The following is a 19,818-nucleotide window of genomic DNA, read 5'->3' as shown; positions in this document are numbered from 1 at the left end:
AAGCTGCTTGGATGGTTACGCTCTTTTTCGTCAGTACTGATGAGTTCCAGCAAAACAGATGCTGTGAGATACTGCAGCTGGACTAACCATGAAGATGACTAAAGTTTTAACTGGAGCAGAATGCAGTAACTTCAAACGATGCTTCACCCAGGATCTTCCATACTGCTCTGGTTTTCAGATCCCAAGTAAGGTTATAAACTTTAAAAGCCTGCTTAGAGTGGGACCATCCTAGGAGGGGGCTCTTTGGTGCCAGCCTGCCAGGCTAACCTGCTCTAGTGTAAATGTGCCCATCAGCAACATCTGTTTGAAGTTGCAATACTTGCGGGCAAATGGTCCCTGGCAGTGGCCCAGCACTATGACATTGTTCTGAAAATAGGCTGAGGAATAGAGCTTGATAAACACTTTAAAAGTATAGCATTAAAGGAGTGACAGAAAGTAAGGTCTTCCTTTTAGAAATGACATGAAAGCTCTGCACTGTTGTGGACCACAGTAATTATAATGACATTCACATTAGGATACAGCATTATAATTTAAGGTCATTGGATGCAGCAATCATTAATTACTGCTCTCGCCTTTAAAACTGATTTTTTTCTTCAGTCCTAAAGAAAAATTACTTATCTTGTGCACATCTCCACCCAGTCACTTACACACTAGGACATATTAACCATAGGACATACTAACTCAGGCTACCATACATTCAGAGACCCTGGATGTGTCCAGTTTTTCTGTTGGAAATTTGTCTCTTAGAAAAAAAGCAGACATTAGCCAACTGTCTGCAATTAGTAGATAGCTGGACAAAATGGACACTCAGTGTGTCCTCCATGTTACTTCACTGTAATGCATCTCCTAGGCATCCATGATCACTAGCACACATTTCTGTCTGGCAAATCCCAAACTGAAACATGGAAGTTCTGCACATTAAAAATGTCCTTTGCAATACAAGCATGGGTAACTATTTATTAATTTGGCTAAAAATATACAGCACAATAAAAGTGCAGCTTGCTAACTCAGAAACATATTTTCTCATATTGCATCACAACAAGCTTGTTGTGGAGCATTTGCAGATGAGTAGTGTATGCCTTCTGTAAAAACCCCGTCCTGCTAAGATAAACATATATGTAGATGGTTGCACCTGTACAACATTTCACTGACTTCAGCAGAGCCCTGAGTGGGTGCAAGAAGTTGTACTGCTGTGAACATCTGGTTCTCACTGGAGGATCAGGTCCTTATTATCAACTTAATAAATGCATATATAAAAAGCATATATATAATATATATATATATATATACACACATGCACACACACACATATACATATATTTAAGACTATGAAAACAATCTCTTCCAACATTTTTTCAGAAAATGATAAAATCCTTTTGGACCAGCTTTTAAGTTTATGTTACAGTTTGGCAACCCCCTCCACCACATGTAGCATGTGGTCTTTTCACACAAAGAAGAAGTTACCATACATTCCCACTGCCTGAAATTGAGGGTTCGAGAGTTACACTGTCCTCTGAAATGCAACCCCACTTTAAAGAGTGCTGTCAACATCAGTTTTCAAAATCATATTCCAAGGCGACTCAGACAGCATTCTTTAAATAATATACCCTAGTACTTTGAAAATTTGAATTAAAATTTGTTCACAAGGTTATCTAATCTCCAGTTATTCATCAGTCTTTTCAGACAAGGAAGCTTGACCAATTAGGCCCCAAAAACTAGATTTCTTAAAAATGACTAGTGATTTTGTCTGTGCACATTAGAGAGGCCTGATTTCAAGAAAATGCTAAGCATCCATGTTTTGAATTTCAAGACTTTCACAGAATGATGGGACTATCTAGCAAACTTTCCACACAGCATACGCATTTAAGTGCTTAAAATAGGTACTTACGAGATAAGTACTGTAAAAATAGGAGTTCTACAAATAACTAACCACTTTCAGAAAACATTTGCCCACTAGATGTCAGGTATGGAAAGAAAATATAAAGGAAAAAAGTACCATTTTTCCCAGATGCTTCTTCTGATCATGTCATACATATTTCTGCATCAAATACAATATTATCAATCAATCAGAACTGTGTTGTCAAATGGTGGAGTCCACCACTACACACGTGAAAGAAATACCATTCTTGAAAATAGTGTTGAACAGCCAAATACGTACAATATAGCTGGATAAAAAATGCTTCTTTCCAGAAAAAATGAACTCCTGAAGAAAATATATGATCTCATGGAAGAGGTATAATGCGTTGATAATTTTTCACCAATAAATAACCTTCTGTCATTCTGTGGCTAGGTTAGCTCTGATGTGATAGTATGAGTTATCATTAAACCTAGAGACAGACCTGAATAGATGTAAGCTGACCATAGAAAGGTTGGTTTCTGATTAAAGAAAACACATATGATGCAGCATCCAAAAAGGTGATCCAGACAGGGCAGGAAGAGAACACTCCAGCGAACAGATCTTCCCAGCTCTGGCCCTTTGCCTGTGGGTTTCACAGGTGTGCTGGCCATCTCAAGCAAGCAACATCTTCTGTTGGCTAAATGGGCCAAAATAGAAGCTAGAGTACTGAATAATGTATTATTTCCCGCAACACTAGCCCAATAATTTAAAACATATTTCTTTTCACTTACAAACCAGCTATTTTCTTCAATAAATGCTCTTGTAACTTTTCTCAACTTTTTGCCACATAAAAGTACCATAAGAATATTAAACTATAAGAAGTGGCATTTCAATTTGATGTTTGGTGAACACTGAAGATTATTTCTCTCATATGGAAAGAATACGACTCAAGGTTACTCTAAACACATTTGCTTACATCTAACTCCCAATAATGCCATGATTCAGGTCTAGTCATGTCCAGTAACTGCATAGCTGGGAATGGCTGGAGGTTAGATGCTGTGGCACAGACGGCTGTCTCTGCGCTGTACTGAAAGTGTACAGTTTCTTGGCTGAGGTTTCCATAGACCTAGGAGAACCCTTAGATGACTTTGATAAACACCCCACATACTTGGTATATTTTGGGTAAAAGGATATGTGAGAGGTGGATCCTACTAAATTACAGTACTCTGTGGCTTCTCAATCTAATCCTGTATGTGTGTGCATATGAAGCACTGAAATGTTTCACAGTCCCTTTCTAACACATTGATGTTTGTTTTTGCTCCAAAAAAAAATTTATAGTTACTTTTAAATTTGCGAAGAGTAAATTCACCTGTAAAATAAGAAATCAGCCACAAAAATATTCTTTTACTCTACGCTCAGCTTACAAACCTCTGACAAAATTTTGTTTATCCCAGGAGTGTGCTCTTCCTGAAGTCTCCACTCTATATTTAATAATCTTTACCATGTACTTAATAAATCATATATATAAATGAACTGTAAACATCAACATAAGTTCCATTCTAAGACAAAAAGGGGAGGCAAATTTGCATATTGTTGGCAGTATAGAGTGGGTAGGATGACAGTGAGTGATGAAAGAATATATGGATGTGGGGGCCTCTGATGAAAGAATATATAGATCAGAGCTCTTTTTAAATTTGTAGAATAACAAAGAATCAGAAGGCTTTGACTGTTATCTCAATTCATCGCAAACACATTTTTAACACTTTTGAATAACCTTTTTATGTATCTGAGAATATACTGTAGTGCTGGAACTGATTAAAATTGGAAATATAACATTAGACTATATTCTTGTCTTAGTTACAGACGAGTTCCGCATTAAGACTCCTCCCTCCTTTCATCAAGCTTATTTGTATATTTGCAAGAGTAATGGCAGAAGCAGTACTGTACCTCAGGCAAAAGAGCCTGTGTGTCTATCAATATTTAGGTGACTGGCTTATAAAAGTATCATTGCAACAACGTGCCCTGGAGCAAATGAAGATACTGTTTATATTACTCAGTTTGGGATTCACTGTGCAACTGTCAAAGTACTGAGTAAATCCAGCACTAGAGAGTATACACATACTAACTCTAGAGCTATTCAGAACATTTTCAATGAAATTAAAATTTATGGAAACAAAAATATTCCATGAAGCTAAACTGTTTTTGATAAAGATTTTATGGAGAAGGTTTTAGGATACAGTATTTGCTAAACTGAAATTGGCCAAGAAAGAAAGTGACTAACAATCTCATATTTGGTCTCCCTTCTTTCTACCCACCAAAACCAGACACCTGAGTTAAAAAACATTTCAAGCTTTTATTTTCACTCCACAGGCAATGAAGACAGGAATTAAAACTTTAGCATCAATAACTGTCATTCTCTAGACATCAGTCACATACAATCCCTTTCTGGATATACCTAGAAAAAGTGATTTTTCATACCACTCCTCTTTCAAAGTCTTGCAGAAAATGTGCAGAAAATACATCTATGTTGTCAGGTTATTTTATAGTGTGCTACTGTAAGCTAGTGACCAGCATTAATAGTATTTGAATACAGTACATTCTATTATTGCTACAGTAAAAGTGGTAATCCAGTTGTGACTTATCAGGCAAAAAGCGGGAACTTGTCACCAATGAGAGCAGAGCAGATCAGTGGATTAATTCTGTTATATAGGCCATTTCTTCATCCTCCTTACAACATGCACTCATGACAAATACCTTCCTATCAAGCTAGCTATGTAATCTGTAGGATCTGTCTTTATCCACAGCATAACCACTCTCACTTCTTACCCACATAATGGAAACTACAGAGAAAAGCCCTCAGGGGATTACAGCTTCTTAGAGCAAACTTGTCAGTTTTAATTCAGGTTAGGTGCCTGCATAGCACAATCAATCAGGAAGGAACCAAATCAGTTCCTTTCAGACGCTATAATTCACATGTAGTAATTTGCTTGGGCATACACACTTAACATTCAAACAGATTCATTCTATAGATACACAATACATGTAATGAGATGGTCATCTATAAATATGTATACATATATATGTATTGTAGTATCATACATGTACATATATATGTGTGTTTATATAGAATGGATAATGTAGATAAAAGAACTGATAAAATTCATGCCTGATAGAGAACTGCACTGATTTTTGTCAGTGTATAAGCACAATATATATGCATATACATACATATACACCTATGTACACACATAAACACTTAATGTATATATGTATCATATATGTGTAACAGGGCATACAAGTCTGTGTATAGCATTTGAGAAATGATGTGCCATACATTACACACATTACATTAAGTGCTTAGCCGGGAATAACCTTTGGTTTGGCCTTACAAATCTTTTCCTTTTCTAAGCTACACACTTCATATCTGGAGCATGTGGAAGCACCTTACCTTGCTTCCATTTTCTCTTGCCTCCCGTTCCATCTTGAGATCAGAAATTAGGAGAGTCTTGTATTTGTTCTTTCCATTACTGCTGTGATCATCTAGTCTGTATTCTGAAGTCAGCTGAGCAGAGAGGGGACTGTCACTCAGGTTCAGAGGCTGCTCATCCTGCTCCAGATTTGTTTTGCCATTACTGTTGGTTTCTGCCATCTCCCTGCAGTGTGTTCCCCCTGAAGCATTGGAACTGTGTCCCACGGTCTCATTGCCATTAAAACTCTCTGCGGCTGAATCATCTATTAAAAAATATATATTTTCAGTCAAATGCCACATCATCATCTCTGTCCAGATCAAACATAATTTATACCTTCGCAATGTTTTTCAAAATAGAATTAAGACGGTTTATAGGATTACTAGCCCCAGTACATTTCTGCAAATTGTGCACTCACATCCCTCCATGTTTTCAAGTAAAACATTTATATGTAAATCCATAAAATATTACTACAAGTTAATGGAAATGATCCGGGCTGACACCTTAGTGCTATTGAGTACACAAAAGATAAGTGTCACACAGGATTTTTAGGGACAAAGTCTGTCTGAATCCATCTGTCTGTCCATATGTCTATGGAGCTATTTAGATTCTTATACCAGGCTCATTGCTGCAGCATCGCATATTTCTGAAGTCAACAGAAATGCACATGGTATGGAGACAGAATCTAGCTCTCAGGTTTTAAAGGTGCAGAACAGCATATGTCATATCCATAAGCACTCTCTTGCACAGATACAATGTAAATCTATCTGGTGCACTCACTGCTGGCAGTAGAGATTATAGTGGGAAAGCTGACTCCTGAAACAAAAACTCACTCTTAATTTTGTGCATGGGCTCGTACACTTTGCTCATGCATTTCTTGTCATAATTCATTTAAAATAGAGGTTAGTAGCAGATTAAATTGCAGCCTGAAAGTTATGTCTGAAAAATTTGGGAGCGTTGTTGTTATCCCTAAGACTTTGCAGCTGAAATGTATGATTAGGATGTGTCTTTACATACTCTGGGAGTTTGTATCCTGTGTTTGTCAGGACTGTGCTCAGGTGCACCTACTCAGCAGCTCTTTACTCTCTAAACACTCTTTTGGCCAACAGGGCTATCTAGGAAAACAACACATCACTCAATGGAAGATATGGGAGCAGAATTTGGCTCTCAATTTGCTTACTCCTTGTTCCCCAAAGCACCTCCTGCATGGCCACTTACATGGTTTACCAGTGGTGCAAACACCTCCACAGGGCTCTACAAGACCATGTTTATCACAAATAGTGAAGCTGGAATCAAAACTGGGGAGTCAGCAGCCAGGAATGTGTATAGATTGTAACTGGAGATATGGGATGAAATAGACCTTTATATGTTAATATCTTAATATACTAACTGCTTTCAGACCCTTCTAAACTCCTTCCATGGAAAAGAAACACACACATTCATATACACATGGAATTTTAAAAAAGAAATCAGGATACTTTCTTTAAAGGATGTGCTCAGAAATACTCATGCTTGAAACTACATGATTAACCAAATTGTTGACTCTCCATCATTGATATAGTAGAAACCAACTATTCACTGCCCTCAGATCAGGATTTAAAAAGTGAAGAAAATATGGTACAAATGGATAATAATCTAATTCACTTAAGTACTCAGAGAGCCATAGACAAGCCATCATACATTAATGTCTTGCCTGCTGTACTTATCCAACAGTACTATGTTATAAAGTATACAGGAATGGCCCCACATTCTGAATGTATTTCTTTACTTGTTTTGTTTTTCAAACCTGTAAAAAAATTCTAGTTTCATGCAAATACATACAGTCATATTTTTAAAAGCTTTAATCTAAAAACATTTTTGTTTTTAACAGAATGCTTTATAATTAATGGCTGCAATAAAAAAAATCCTGCTGTGCTTTGGTATGTACCAATTTTATATTACCTCTCTTATAAATGCAAATGTATATACAAAAAAAGACAAAACATTTCTAGAATAGGACTGTTAAATGCACACCATGTTATCTGCTAGTCACCAGCCCAACTTGCAACATGAGCAACAGAATCATTTTGGTTTAAAACCCGGGGCCTAATTCAGGACTTCAGCGACATCAACGAATAAGGTGAACAGGAGTTATCCCTACCTACTAAACTTTATACCATGACCTGCGACTTATGTTTACAGGGCATAAGACATTTAAAAGGTTAAAAACTCTAAATGCAGCTTCAGAAAAAAATACATAATTTTATCATAATTCTGAACTAGAAAATGGTATGGAAAATTCTAATACAAGGTCTTTTTTAAAGAAAATTGCTATACTGACAACCCATTTTAAAATGTCTGAAATATCAGAAAGAACATCAGATTTCTTTATTTAAGAGAGAAACAGTTTGCTTAATGCTGATTGGTATTTTAGACTGTTATCAGATAATTGACTGCTTGATTATCAGTTTAACAAGTGACAGCCAGTTTCAAATTAATTAAGTCAATTATTGAATTGTTCACCAAGTGCGGGATGCTCCTCCCTCTGAAGAGCTCAGAAAATTCCCTACGGCTGGCAACAGAGAGAGAAAAACCAGTGAGTGTCCAGAGGATACACAGTCCCAGCTAGAAGCAGGGACAGCAGGTTGGCGGCAGGACGCCCACCTCTCCCCGAGGAAGCTTCTGTGTCCCAGCACCTGCACCTGGGTGTCGGGGGCAGCACCTGAGTGTCTGGGGTGGCACAATGCAGAGGAGCCACCAGCAGGACACAGAGGGCTAAAGGGAAATGAGATAGCGGGGAGGGGAGCTGTGTCTAGGGCCAGATCCAGCAACAGTAAAGTCCAAACTACGGCTGTAATTTTGGGTTGTAATAATAAACAACAATGCTTTTAATGCTTTTTTTTTTCCGATGATGATTGGTTGACAACAAAAACTTACGTGTGTGAGAATGTTGCGATGCAAAAGGAAAAAGAAAAAATGAATCTTTTAACTGGCTGTTCTGAAATATAACCATTGACAATTCCTATGCTTAATAGGCATGATCAACTATTTCATTAGTTTGAAACAATAATACAGTATTTGGCTTTGCTTAACAAAAGGTTAGTTACTTGATGATAAATCTCAGTTTCTACTGTAAGACTATAGAAGACTATACTATGTAAGTCAGATACCTGCTGCTACAGTTGTTTCACCTTGCTTGCTAGATATATAAAACCACTGTGTCAGGATAACGTGCAGGAGAACAGCTACAGTGGTTATAATCACACTTTTGCCAAGTAAACATAAATACGTATCGCCATAAAAGAAATCAAGAAAAAAACAGTGTTTTAGCACCGACAGTTCCTCACAGATGTTACCTAGGTAACTAAATTACACGGATTAGTCCAATTCATTCCTGGGTGGTCAGACTGTTCTTGCCATAAAGAAGGTTACACTAAGCCAATAACCGCGCCACAGTTGCTGTACCGGAAACGCAGGCCCAGGCAGGGGTAACCTGTTTGGGGAAGAAAAGCGCTTCCCTTCCCGGAGCGGGCAGCCCCTGGCCGCAGCCGAGGCCCGATTTCAGGGGAATGTGCCCTTGGACCAGCCTCTCCAGGGTCATGAGCCCCCAGCGGAGGCAGGAGGTGGGAACTCTCCTCCTTGCTTCGCCCAAGGGGCAGCTCACAACCTCCCACGTAACTGGGAGCGGGCATATAGACTCGCACGGCTTTCCGGTGTTTGTTTATCGCAACCCCTCAGCGACAATAAAGCGCCAAAGCCTGTTTCCTTACCTAACATCCCTTCTGCCATCCCACCGAGGCGGAGGCGCGGCTGCCAGGGGAGAGCTGCAATCAGGCTCAGAAGGTGCGCGGCGCCCCGCTCCCCGCATCCGCCCGCCACCGCGCCCACCAGGAGCAGCCGCTCAACCACCCAGCCGCCGCCGCCCGTGAGGACTTCCCCTGGGCACCTCGCGGACACCTTCTGTTTCGCGAAAGGACACCGAGAGGGACGGGGGAAGGCGGGAGAGGCAGGCTGGCAGCAGCAGGGCTGCGGGGAACATGGCGCCGGTGGCGCCCCTGGAACCCGCCAGCTCGGGGCGGCAGTTGGGCCCGCTCGCACCCGCCTGTCGCCCCCAGGCCCTCGCCGGGCCCCCAGCCTGGCCCGCGCTGTGAACCCGCTGCGCAGCCGCCCTCCCAGAGGGGCTGAAGAAACCCCCGCCGCCCTGTCCACTGGGGCGCACGGCCGTGGGTCGCGGCTTGTCTCCCATAGCTGGTGAGCGCAGGAGGGAAATAAAGCTCCACCCCGAGCAGCTATTCCAGGGTGGATTTTAGGGGGAAGCACCCAGGGCCGCTGCCCACAGCTCTAGGCGTGGGGAGCTGAGAAGGCCAAGGACTGCCCTGCCCCGAGCCGGGCGTCAGGGACCATCAGAGGAGAGGCTGTGGAGAGAGCTCGTGTCTTCACCACTCCCCAGGGCCAACGCTCACAGGCACCGGCTACCACAGGGAGCAACAGCCCTGCAAAACACCGGTTTTTGCTCAGGGCAGGGCACACCTTCAGGAGCCGGTCAGCTCTCAAACCCTGCCGCAGCACAGCAGAAGGGTGGTAGAGCACATCTAAAATCATTTTTGCTACTCAAGCCTGAAAAAGGAGAGTTCGACTGCAAAACATGCATGTGTGTCACTCCTCAAAAACGGGGCATGCCTCACCTACTTAGGGACCCCCTTCCAAGGATCCAAGGGGTGTTACACCTCAAAGAAAGATGAAGACAACAGCAAAGATACCTTTGGCTCGGGCAGCATGCCTGCTTCCTGCTGAGCAAGACGGCACCGCTCGGACTTCAGCACTGATTTCTCACTCATGGACCAAAGCAGCAGCTAATTACTCTTAAACATCCAGATGCTAACACCTTCTGCTCCCCCCTTGCTGCAGAGCTCCACACAGATCACCTGCCCTGATCAACACCCATTGGACACCTTCAGTCCAAGTACTCTCTGTGTTAGGAGTAATTCCTGAAACTGGAGCTGCAGTCATTTTCCTACCTCCTGTTAGTGTTTTATTGCTGCAATAGAGCTTCCAGCTCATCCTTCCAGATCGCCTTGAGGCCAGCTAGGCACAAAGTGACATCAGCTTTGCTCTAGCTTTTGGACTTCTGGAGAAGTCCAGACTTCTGCTTGAGAACCTTCTGGATTCACTGCACTCATCACCGTGTTAGCTTCCCCACTGCTTTCAAAGGAAACTTGGAAATGGTGGAAGATAAGACAATGCCAAACAAAGCTCAAGCAGTACACTCAAAGAGGTGCTTTTAAGATGATGAAGTGACTGTAGCATCTCTCATACGAGGAAAGGCTGAGAGAGCTGGGACTCTTCAGCCTGGAGAAGAGAAGGCTGAGGGGGATCTTATCAATGTGTACAAGTATCTGAAGGGAGGGTGTAAAGAGGATGGGGCCAGACTCTCCTCAGTGGTGCCCAGCGATAGGACAAGAGGCAACAGGCACATACTGAAACACAGCAAGCTCCATGTGAACATGAGGAAAAACTTTTTTCCTGTGAGAAGAACAGAGCACTGGAGCAGGTTGCCCAGAGAGGTGGTGGAGTCTCCATCCTTGGAAATATTCAAATGTTGTCTGGATAGGGTCCTGGGCAACGTGCTGCAGGTGACTCTGCTTGAGCAGGGGGGTTGGGCTAGATGATCTCCAGAGGCCACTTCCAACCTCAACCATTCTGTGATCCTGTGATTCTCTGATTTTTAATTTCTAATTTTCAGAACTGGTGCATCCTTGACTTCAGCTATCTATCACATTCACATTATGGCCTAATCCTTTACCAAGACCCAGTTTCTCTGTATTTAACTGCTTGGATTCTGCAAGTTGATATCCATGACAGAGATTATTTAGTATAGGTTAAAGGCTTCTGATTTAGAACAGAAAAACAATTCTTAATTTATAGGAGTATATTCACCACCCAACAATGTCTACATTTCCGAATGGGCAAACAACACATTTTTCGAGAATTAGAGATTCTTCTGTGAAAGGGTTAAAATGTAGTTCTTCCACACAGAAAGAATTATCTTCAGACCAGATACGTCAAATACTCAACACTGTTCCCAGTAAGACTTCTTTCTTAAAGACAAGCAAGCTAGAGTGTTCATAAAAGCTGGCTTGAACAGCAGGTCCCTCAAATACTACTTTTCTAGAAGCACAGATTTAAGATCTGAACTTTGATATAAGCACCACTGAATTATTGTGAAGCTCAAAATAAGTTACCTATATTCAAGTCTCCCTTATCTCCTTGAGAGAAAAAACTCCAGATGTTTTGAAGAATCATTAACATTACTGTTAATGAACAAATTCATTCTACAAATCACCCAGACTTTTTCCAGTCCTTGCAGATAAATCAGGGTAGGAGTCAACAAGCCATTCTACATGGAGGCAGATCTCTCTGAATACATCCTCTCTCTTTCTCAAATTAATTCTCAGACTAGAATTCAATAGACATTTAGAGTATACTTAAATTGTTTCTATACCTGATATTTGTATGGCAGCTATCTGAAGCTTACTGTGTGCTTTACTAGTCATTAATTCATAGTGCTGGCCTTCAGCTCTAAGAGTAGTAGTGCAGCACAGTCCTACAACCATATATTCACAGGGAAGCTCAGATTTACTGAAAGAAGTAGAGATGGGTCAGGGAGCTATGGATCCCCTGCATCAGCAGTAAGAATGAAGAGATATCTTCTGCACCCCATGATACCAAAGCAGCTCTAACACAGCCTCCATTTTTGACATGAAGCAAGCAGACATCCTGCTTAGGAGGCAGACAAAACAGTGGGAAAGCTTACTAACCTTAAAACATCTTTGGATCAAATACCATAAAATGTCTTGGCTGAGGCATTCTGATCTTTTGGACCCCACAAGCCACCACCTTTCCTGGATACCAAAATCTGATTAATCACACCAAATGAACAAAGTGGTTGTTGGAGCCACTTTGTCGTCCCGTCCCAAGAATGGATATGGGATAAAGGCACATAGGCAGCCAAACAGACACTGATCTCACAGGCTCCGAGGCAGCTAGCTGCACACAGGTTAAATGAATGCTTTGAGTGGGTAGCATGTTGACAGAGCATCTCGGAGAGCTGCAGTTACTGTAAGATGGGTAACCATTCTTTCTGAGAAGAGGAGGTTGGATATGAATGAGCTGAGTGGGAAGAGTGAGACTGAAGCTGCTGTCTGTGTAAGTGCAAGGCTGTCTGTCACAGAACCCACTCTTACAGATTGCCTCCCAAAGTCCTGTATGATAAAGGTTGCTTTAATCTTTTGATGCCAGATCCTACCAGCCTAGGTCTTGCTAAACAATACCTTACACTCGTAGCAATCTGATTCATTTGAACAGGATCACTTGCAACAGACAGTACTATAGACCAAACAGTGGCAGACTACAGACCAGTTTCCAGTTACTATGCTGTTCTTTGGTCTCAGTATTGCAAGTGCTTTATTTTTTTGTATATTAAAAAAAATTAATGAAAGTAATATGATACATAAGTAAACATTTAAAACTAAGTTCTTAGTTACATTCTTTCCGTAATTCTACAAATCAAAGATGCACTACCGAACCTTCCTAACTGGAGCTACTGAAAAAAATACTGTACTGGTGGCAACTGATGGCAGGCATTTTGGGGACAGGAAGACAGTGAATCAGACAAAAGGTGGTGTAGAGTGCTGACTCATGGAAACTTCAGCAATACGAAATAATTATAGGGACTTTTCTAAAAGAACTAATAAAAAGGCAAGGTCACGTTTTACTCTCACAGCTCTTCACAATGACCGTTTTATATCAATTTGTCACAGTCATGTCTTTAGTTATGCTTCATTTACATCACAAGACATGTTTCAAGCTCAAGTTCAACATGTAACTTAAAAGACAGTAAAAAGCCACTGTATCTATTCATCTTCTCCATTCTCTTTCATATCATGATAAAGAACAGCAGTAGAATTAACAGAGATATGAAGGTGATTTCAGGCCCTCCATTATTCCCCATTTCATAAAGCATAAGAATGGCCATAGTTGGTCAGATCAAAAATCCATCTAGCGCAATATCCTGTCCCCAGCAGGGGCTATTAGGGGATGTCTAGAGAAGAGAATAAGGCAAGCATATACAGTTCTTCCTCTATGGCTTGCCCAGCTTTTAATAATTTTCAGCTCAAGGTCTTCCTTGAGCACTCTGATCTGCTCCTCTGAAAAGTTACTGCCACTTACTTTGTTTGCACTAAAATGCCAGTACTGTGGCAAGCAAACAAGGGACAGGAATTAAGAGGTGGGCAAGATCCTTTCCATAGGACAGGAGTGGGACGACATGCACAGAACTCAGTCCCTTCATTCACAGTGGACTACATTTGCTCCAGTACAAGAGCATCTATTAATTGTCCTCTTCAGCTAAAGTCACTAATATTAATAAGTTTTTTCTCTTCTGATACATGTAGCTTTTTCCTGACTTGGCTGGCTTCTGTGAATTCTATTATGGTACTTCTGCATTAAAATTTGAACCTGTGATTTTCCATCAGTTTCAGTGCCATGCCAATCAATGAATCACTCACTGTTGTCTTCAGTGGTGGAGGAATGGGTCAGGAGTTATTTTCAGTGATCGTTCACTGCATCAGTTTATGAAAAGAAAAAAAGAATAAAGCAAACTATAGAACTAATCCTTAGCGATGTCAATCAGAGTACAGTAGGTTTTATACATTTTATATACATGCATTAGTCAGACTGTAAATCTTATTTTATTATTAAACAAAATATAGTAATTCAGAAAAGAATAGAAAAAGACACAATTTTTTCCATAGATATACTTCTGTTTTCTTGGTGGAAGTACAGGCAGATCATTTCATTCAATTACAACATAGTCATTAAACAACAGTACAGTGAACAGCTAATACTCTACAGCAGCAGCAACTACAGAAAAATCATGCTGCCCTGTCAGTCATACTGAAGATAGTTTTAGAGAAGGGCTCATTTATAAAGCTTCATGAATGATTGCATGCTTACTTCACCTGCAGAGCTACTGTCTCTGCTTATACACAATAAGGAGATGAAGCAGAGTGGCTATTAGGAAGGAACTGCACATATAAATAACCAATTGCATAACTCATTAGGTGCACAGTAGTCTTATTATTGCTATGCATCTATGCATTTGTACTTATGCTTTGGCATTTCCACTTCAAAAGATGTGGCCCTCCGTGCCTCTGGGGAAAAAATCCTCTGGTTTTCTCTTTACTCTGGAGAACCCTCTAGGGCACTTTCTGTGGCAAAAGACTCTGTCAAGCAGTTCTTAATACAGAAAACTTGCAGTTCTTCTGGAAGTTTTTATGTTGCACATAGGCCTTTATTTTACAGGCAAAATGTTACCTGGCACTGAGCATTGTGGCTTAGAGTTCCATCTCTGGACAAGTGTTACAAGAACAAATCTCTGAGCTGGAGTATGAGTGACACCAGAGGTATTGGCTTGCAAACATGCATCTTATACAGGACTCTAGACTTCAAAACAGTATATTGATATGAAGTTGGGAACTGAGGAACTCTGCAATACAAGCAAGCAAGAGGCTGTTCAGGAGAGACTAAGTCTGATTTTTGAGATGCACAGAAATTCAAGCAATGTACAGAACATACCTGCAACAAAGGAAGTTTGGGATGGCAACTCATTAAGAAAATACAGAGAAATATGAAGCCTTTTCCATGACGTAAAATGAGAGAATATTTAAACAAAGGGAAGATTTAAATGAAAATTTGACTGCCTTTTAATTGAATGAGCTCAAAATACAACAGTTCCCCCTCTGCCATGATCAAAGCTGGATGATCTCGTTAAACAAAAACACCAAAAACAGTATTCTAAATGAGCTTTCCCCTCTCCTCAAAGTCACAGCTAGATGCCTACACGGTTTTCAAAAGTGTCTGGCATTAAACAGTTTGCCCTGGCCTTCCCCTTTCCTCTGTCTTGCCCAGCCTGGAGGAGGCATATCTGCTTCTCTAGCCAAAGGCTGGTGCAGTCAGCAGCAGCTGCTGCTGTTCCTGGCAGCAGCAAGCATCTAGCACTGGGCCAGCAATAAACAAAAGAATAACATACAGGTTCAAGTTTGCTTCCTAAGCTTCAACTCAAATGGGGCTGAAAAAAATTATGCTAAACTTATCTGCTACTCAGATCTAGTGCATGTGTGTAACGTCATACTTTACTTCCTCATCAGGATCTGTCAGGAGACAAAAGCATAGAGAAAAGATCAAGCTGGAGTCAGCAGAGGAAATTCTCTGCAGACTGGATACTCCAAATACTGGCATTTTTAATAAAGCACTTTCAAAGTCTAAAACTGACATACCAGCTTTGTCTAGTGGGTTCACACAGTGATATCAGTCTATGCTGTTCTGGAAAGGTGAAGCCTTGAGCACAAGCAAAGCAAATGATTGCTTGACAGCTCTGCAGCCCCTCAGCAACCTGCAGCCTGCTCTTCTCTAAAGGCAGCAAGGCTACAGAGGAGAAAGAACGAGGGCTAATTACACAACCCCCCTCCACCAGTAAAACTGGGGGGAGCAGGAGGGAGAAGCCTTAAGAGCAAACACAAGTGGCTGCTTTGAGCTTCATACATCCTTAGCAGCATTTAACCCAAATTCTTAGTTGGGGCCCCAGACTTTACAGTATCAATTGCTGGCTCTGCCTGTCTGTTGTATTGCCAGGAGAAAGCAGAAAACTGACCAGAAGCTTTCTCTTAAAATATAAAGAATCTTATGTCTGCTAATATTTTGTCTATCACTAGAAAACAATGAGTGAAGCAGAAATAAGAAAGAAGAGAACAGACAAAAGATATGTATGTGTGCCCTAATGTATGAAAACTAAGAGTTCTGCTGAAGTTCAATAGATGTTGACAGAGTAACTCTCAGTAACATTAAAATTTCTTCAAATAGTCCAGACTTACTAGACCTTCTGTCCTCAGGTTTGTATCTCTGTATTTCAGGATTTCAAAATTACAATCTCTTTTTCTGAAATTTCTTTAAACAGGAACATATACTTTAAAGACTTGCATCAAGTAAAGTAAAACCACTAATCAAATTTATAACCAAATATGTACAATTATTTATAACTGTATGTATAATCTAGGACACTAAAAATGCTTCAAAACTAGAAGTGAAAGCATTTCCTTTCATTTTTATAATTTTGTTTCTAGTTTTCTTTTGATAAATACTGGTAAAATCAACTCTCTTGCAAAAGATTTGGTTTTGACGTTAAGCCAATTCTGTCACATCCTTTCTGATCAGTTTTCTCTGCTCAAATTAATACAGCTTGCAGGAAATTTTCCTTACTTAGGATAGAGAGTAAAATAGGTGTCTCTAATACTCATATACTGAAATTCAGCTTTAAAAAGATAGCAAACAAGTAATTGAGAGGAATTAGGGAAAAATATGAAATGGAAAGTGGGAACTTACAGCCTTTCGTACTTTATTGCAGTTCTGAACAACACACTACAGCTTCCTTGCTACATTAGAAAAGCAAATGTTAGTGAATTTGAGGAGTAAGAACACTAAGTATCTGAGTTCAGGACTCCATCAGAGTTACTGTTTTCTTCTTAAATGACTGTCATAGAATAAATGTCTTTGCTAAGACAGAGTCTCAGTCAATCAATCAAGTGTAATATTCTGTTATAGATAAACACTAGGTTTATAAATTTGATGAAGAATTCCAGAGCTTGAAAAGTTGATATTATAAACTTGAGTAATCTTAAGGGATCTAGATCACATGTCCTTTTTAATTTAGTTTTGTTTTTTATTTTGTCACAGTAAAATGTGTGTGAATGTCTATGGCAGCATGCATATTATTTTTTACTGATTTGAATGTTCTTTGGGTAACTACTCTTAAGTGGCCTCCTCACCGCTTGAGTGAAAACAGTACTCTGGCCACAGTAGGTAACTCTTGATAACAAACTTGATGGCATTTCTCCATCTGGGAGGCAATTACTTTGGGATGTTACATCCATTATGGTTTTCTAATCTTATATTTCACTATATAAATCAGATAAAAATTAATCCACACACAACAAAACCAAACACAAACAAAAGAATGCAAAAGGTGACAATAATCATCAGTGCTAAGGAAACTATACCAGAACACAGCAATATTGCCATTGAGGTGATGGACATAAGCATATCAGGGAACCTCACCAGCATACTGATTGCTATTATAAGCACCAAACAAAAGGAAGAAAAATAAACAGTGCTGATGACTGCCCTCCCTTCGATCAGTCTGAAAAATCTCTCTCACATAATGAATGCCAAAACTGCTGTGAAAGATGTACAGGCATTATAAATATGCAAGGCATTAGAATCAGTTCATAAATATAAAACAGTTAATATTTTTGTATAATAAAAATAGTATAGGCCCAACACAGCAGAATCCTGAATCACAGAATACAACTTTGGTTGAAGAACAGAAGATTTGTAAACTCTATCCATTAACATCCATGATTTGAGGTCTTGGTGAGCAATGGGGTGACAGCAGGCAGAAAACAGCAGACTTTCCATGAGATGATAATACTATAGCAAGTTCTCTTCTGCCTTCATTAAACTCATCACTTTTAAAGCTATGAAAATGTGAAAATACAGCTGGGCATTTGGTTACACACTGTCTACAAATGTATTACAATAAGAGGTATCCAAAGACAAAAAAGAAGAATGATTTTGCTAGATGGTCTGTCAGCACAGTATCTCTAGCAAACCAAATAACTATGATACAACACCAAGGAACTTCACAAAGCCCAAAGAGTCTGATAGATAGTTCTGGCATATCCAGTGCTATTCCTCATCAGAGCTGTGGACTTGAAATTTTAACTGCCAAACCACCTGACCAAGCAATGCCTCTCTTATTTCAAACCCTCCCCACGAATCCACAATGCAGCAGACTGTGCTTGGGTGGGAGAGCAAGGATAAGAGAATGAGTTGAACAGAAGTGTAAATGGAAGGTGGGAAATGCTTGAAAACTTTTGCATGAAAACAAGGTTCCTTTCTGAGGAACTAATGCCAACAGAAACACTACAATGAGTTCTTGGACATAATACAATTATGGTAACTTCCATAACTTTTCTTCATGTTAAATGTAGTCAATTTGCCCTGCCTGAAACAGCACTGAGAGCTAGACTCAAAAACAGATTATGCAACAATACTAGAAAGTACAGCAAAAAGAATGTAATTCATCAGTGAGAACCCAAGAAGTGTTTTGCAGTTCTTTGCAGATTGGAGAGATTCCTTAAGCAATAAAATAACTTGTTCATGTTTCTAATTCACTTAATGGCTTCTGGCATCACAGCAAGATTGAGCAATAGGACCGTTTCACACAGAGTATTTGTAGCACTTGCTTTTTGTGTGATGTAGAGTATTGATAAGGAACCATTACCAATCAAAACAGAGTATTTTGAGAAGATTTTAACCACTGTGAATAGTCTTGTCCTCATTAAAATTCCAACTGTTTGTGCACAGAATGTTGTTAAAGCTCAGAGCACTAGAAAGGAAAATAATAAAGCCAGACCAAAGGGTCCTGCTTTAATTATCTACTTGACCTCTTTGTAATGTGGGATTGGCTAAGAACGAAGGGCAGCATAAAATTGTGAGAAATGACTATTTGCTGAGCTGGTCCAGTGGATCTGTGTGTGGAGGCTGGCAGGCTGCTGCTGGTAAACAGAGCATCCTGTCCAGAGATGATGTCCTCTGTTGCATAACTAGCTGTGAGAGGAAAGGAGAAGCCTAGGGCGAGAGCACTCACAAAAATGCTTGGCATTATTTTAAATAACTAAATACAGGACAGTGATTTGACTGCAAAATCCCCTATATAGTTTGTTTTCCCTTTAAAATCTTCCTATGAACAAGATTGCTTGCCCCATAATACACACTGTATTTTGAAGGGATCATCGCTGTTTAGCTCCTTTAATCTAATATGGAAGTGTGCACTAGAAACAGAAATGTAGTGTTGCTTTTACTGATGTGTGACCAATCTGCTCTCAAATGTCCAGAGGAGTTAGAAAATAGTGTCTGCAAAAAACAATGAAGATAATGAGAAACACTTGCTGATAGTCTTTCTCCTGCTTAAATGAAAAGGTAAATGCCCATCAGAACAACAAGTCAGGGGAAGTTCCTTCAAGTCCCAGGTCATTGCTTAGCCTTTCTTATCATCACATTCATAAACTGATCACCTTCCACCCTAAATAACAGTTATGTGCCAATTCTAAAGGAAGCGTGTTTTCCAGGAGCTTAGTTAAAAAAATTCTAGAAGCTTAAGATGGATCTGAAGCTGGCTTTGAGGATAGAATAATCTTTTTACTTCCATGCAGAAAGTTGCCATGCCACTGTTGGATCAATTGGAAAAGTTATGCATGCTGCAATGTGAAACATGTAGTATCAGTCTTGATCAGGAATAGAGTGCTATTTACTGTAACTACTACAATCTGGGTAGGGTGTTATCTTTTAAATCTAGTGCAAAAGCAAATAACAATAATACCCAACAACATGAAATGTCAAGTGTGGTCTCTTTCAAAG

The 19,818-nt window shown here is 40.0% G+C and overlaps 1 protein-coding gene across 5 annotated transcripts in view; it reads right to left on the bottom strand.

Annotated features, from left to right (window-relative positions):
- Positions 1 to 19,818, bottom strand: part of NOL4 (nucleolar protein 4) — a 194,329-nt gene that overhangs the window by 79,087 nt on the left and 95,424 nt on the right. For all 5 annotated transcript variants that reach the window (XM_026102988.2, XM_026102989.2, XM_026102990.2 and 2 more), the window contains exon 6: positions 5,286 to 5,569. In XM_026102988.2, coding sequence (XP_025958773.1) covers positions 5,286 to 5,569 — 284 coding nt within the window. The remainder of the gene's footprint in view (positions 1 to 5,285; positions 5,570 to 19,818) is intronic.

The sequence above is a fragment of the Dromaius novaehollandiae genome, chromosome 2 (assembly GCF_036370855.1).
Source record: "Dromaius novaehollandiae isolate bDroNov1 chromosome 2, bDroNov1.hap1, whole genome shotgun sequence".
In the NCBI taxonomy this organism is placed as follows: domain Eukaryota; kingdom Metazoa; phylum Chordata; class Aves; order Casuariiformes; family Dromaiidae; genus Dromaius; species Dromaius novaehollandiae.
The sequence above is the reverse complement of the archived record's forward strand: the minus strand, read 5'-3'. Positions and strand labels throughout refer to the sequence as shown.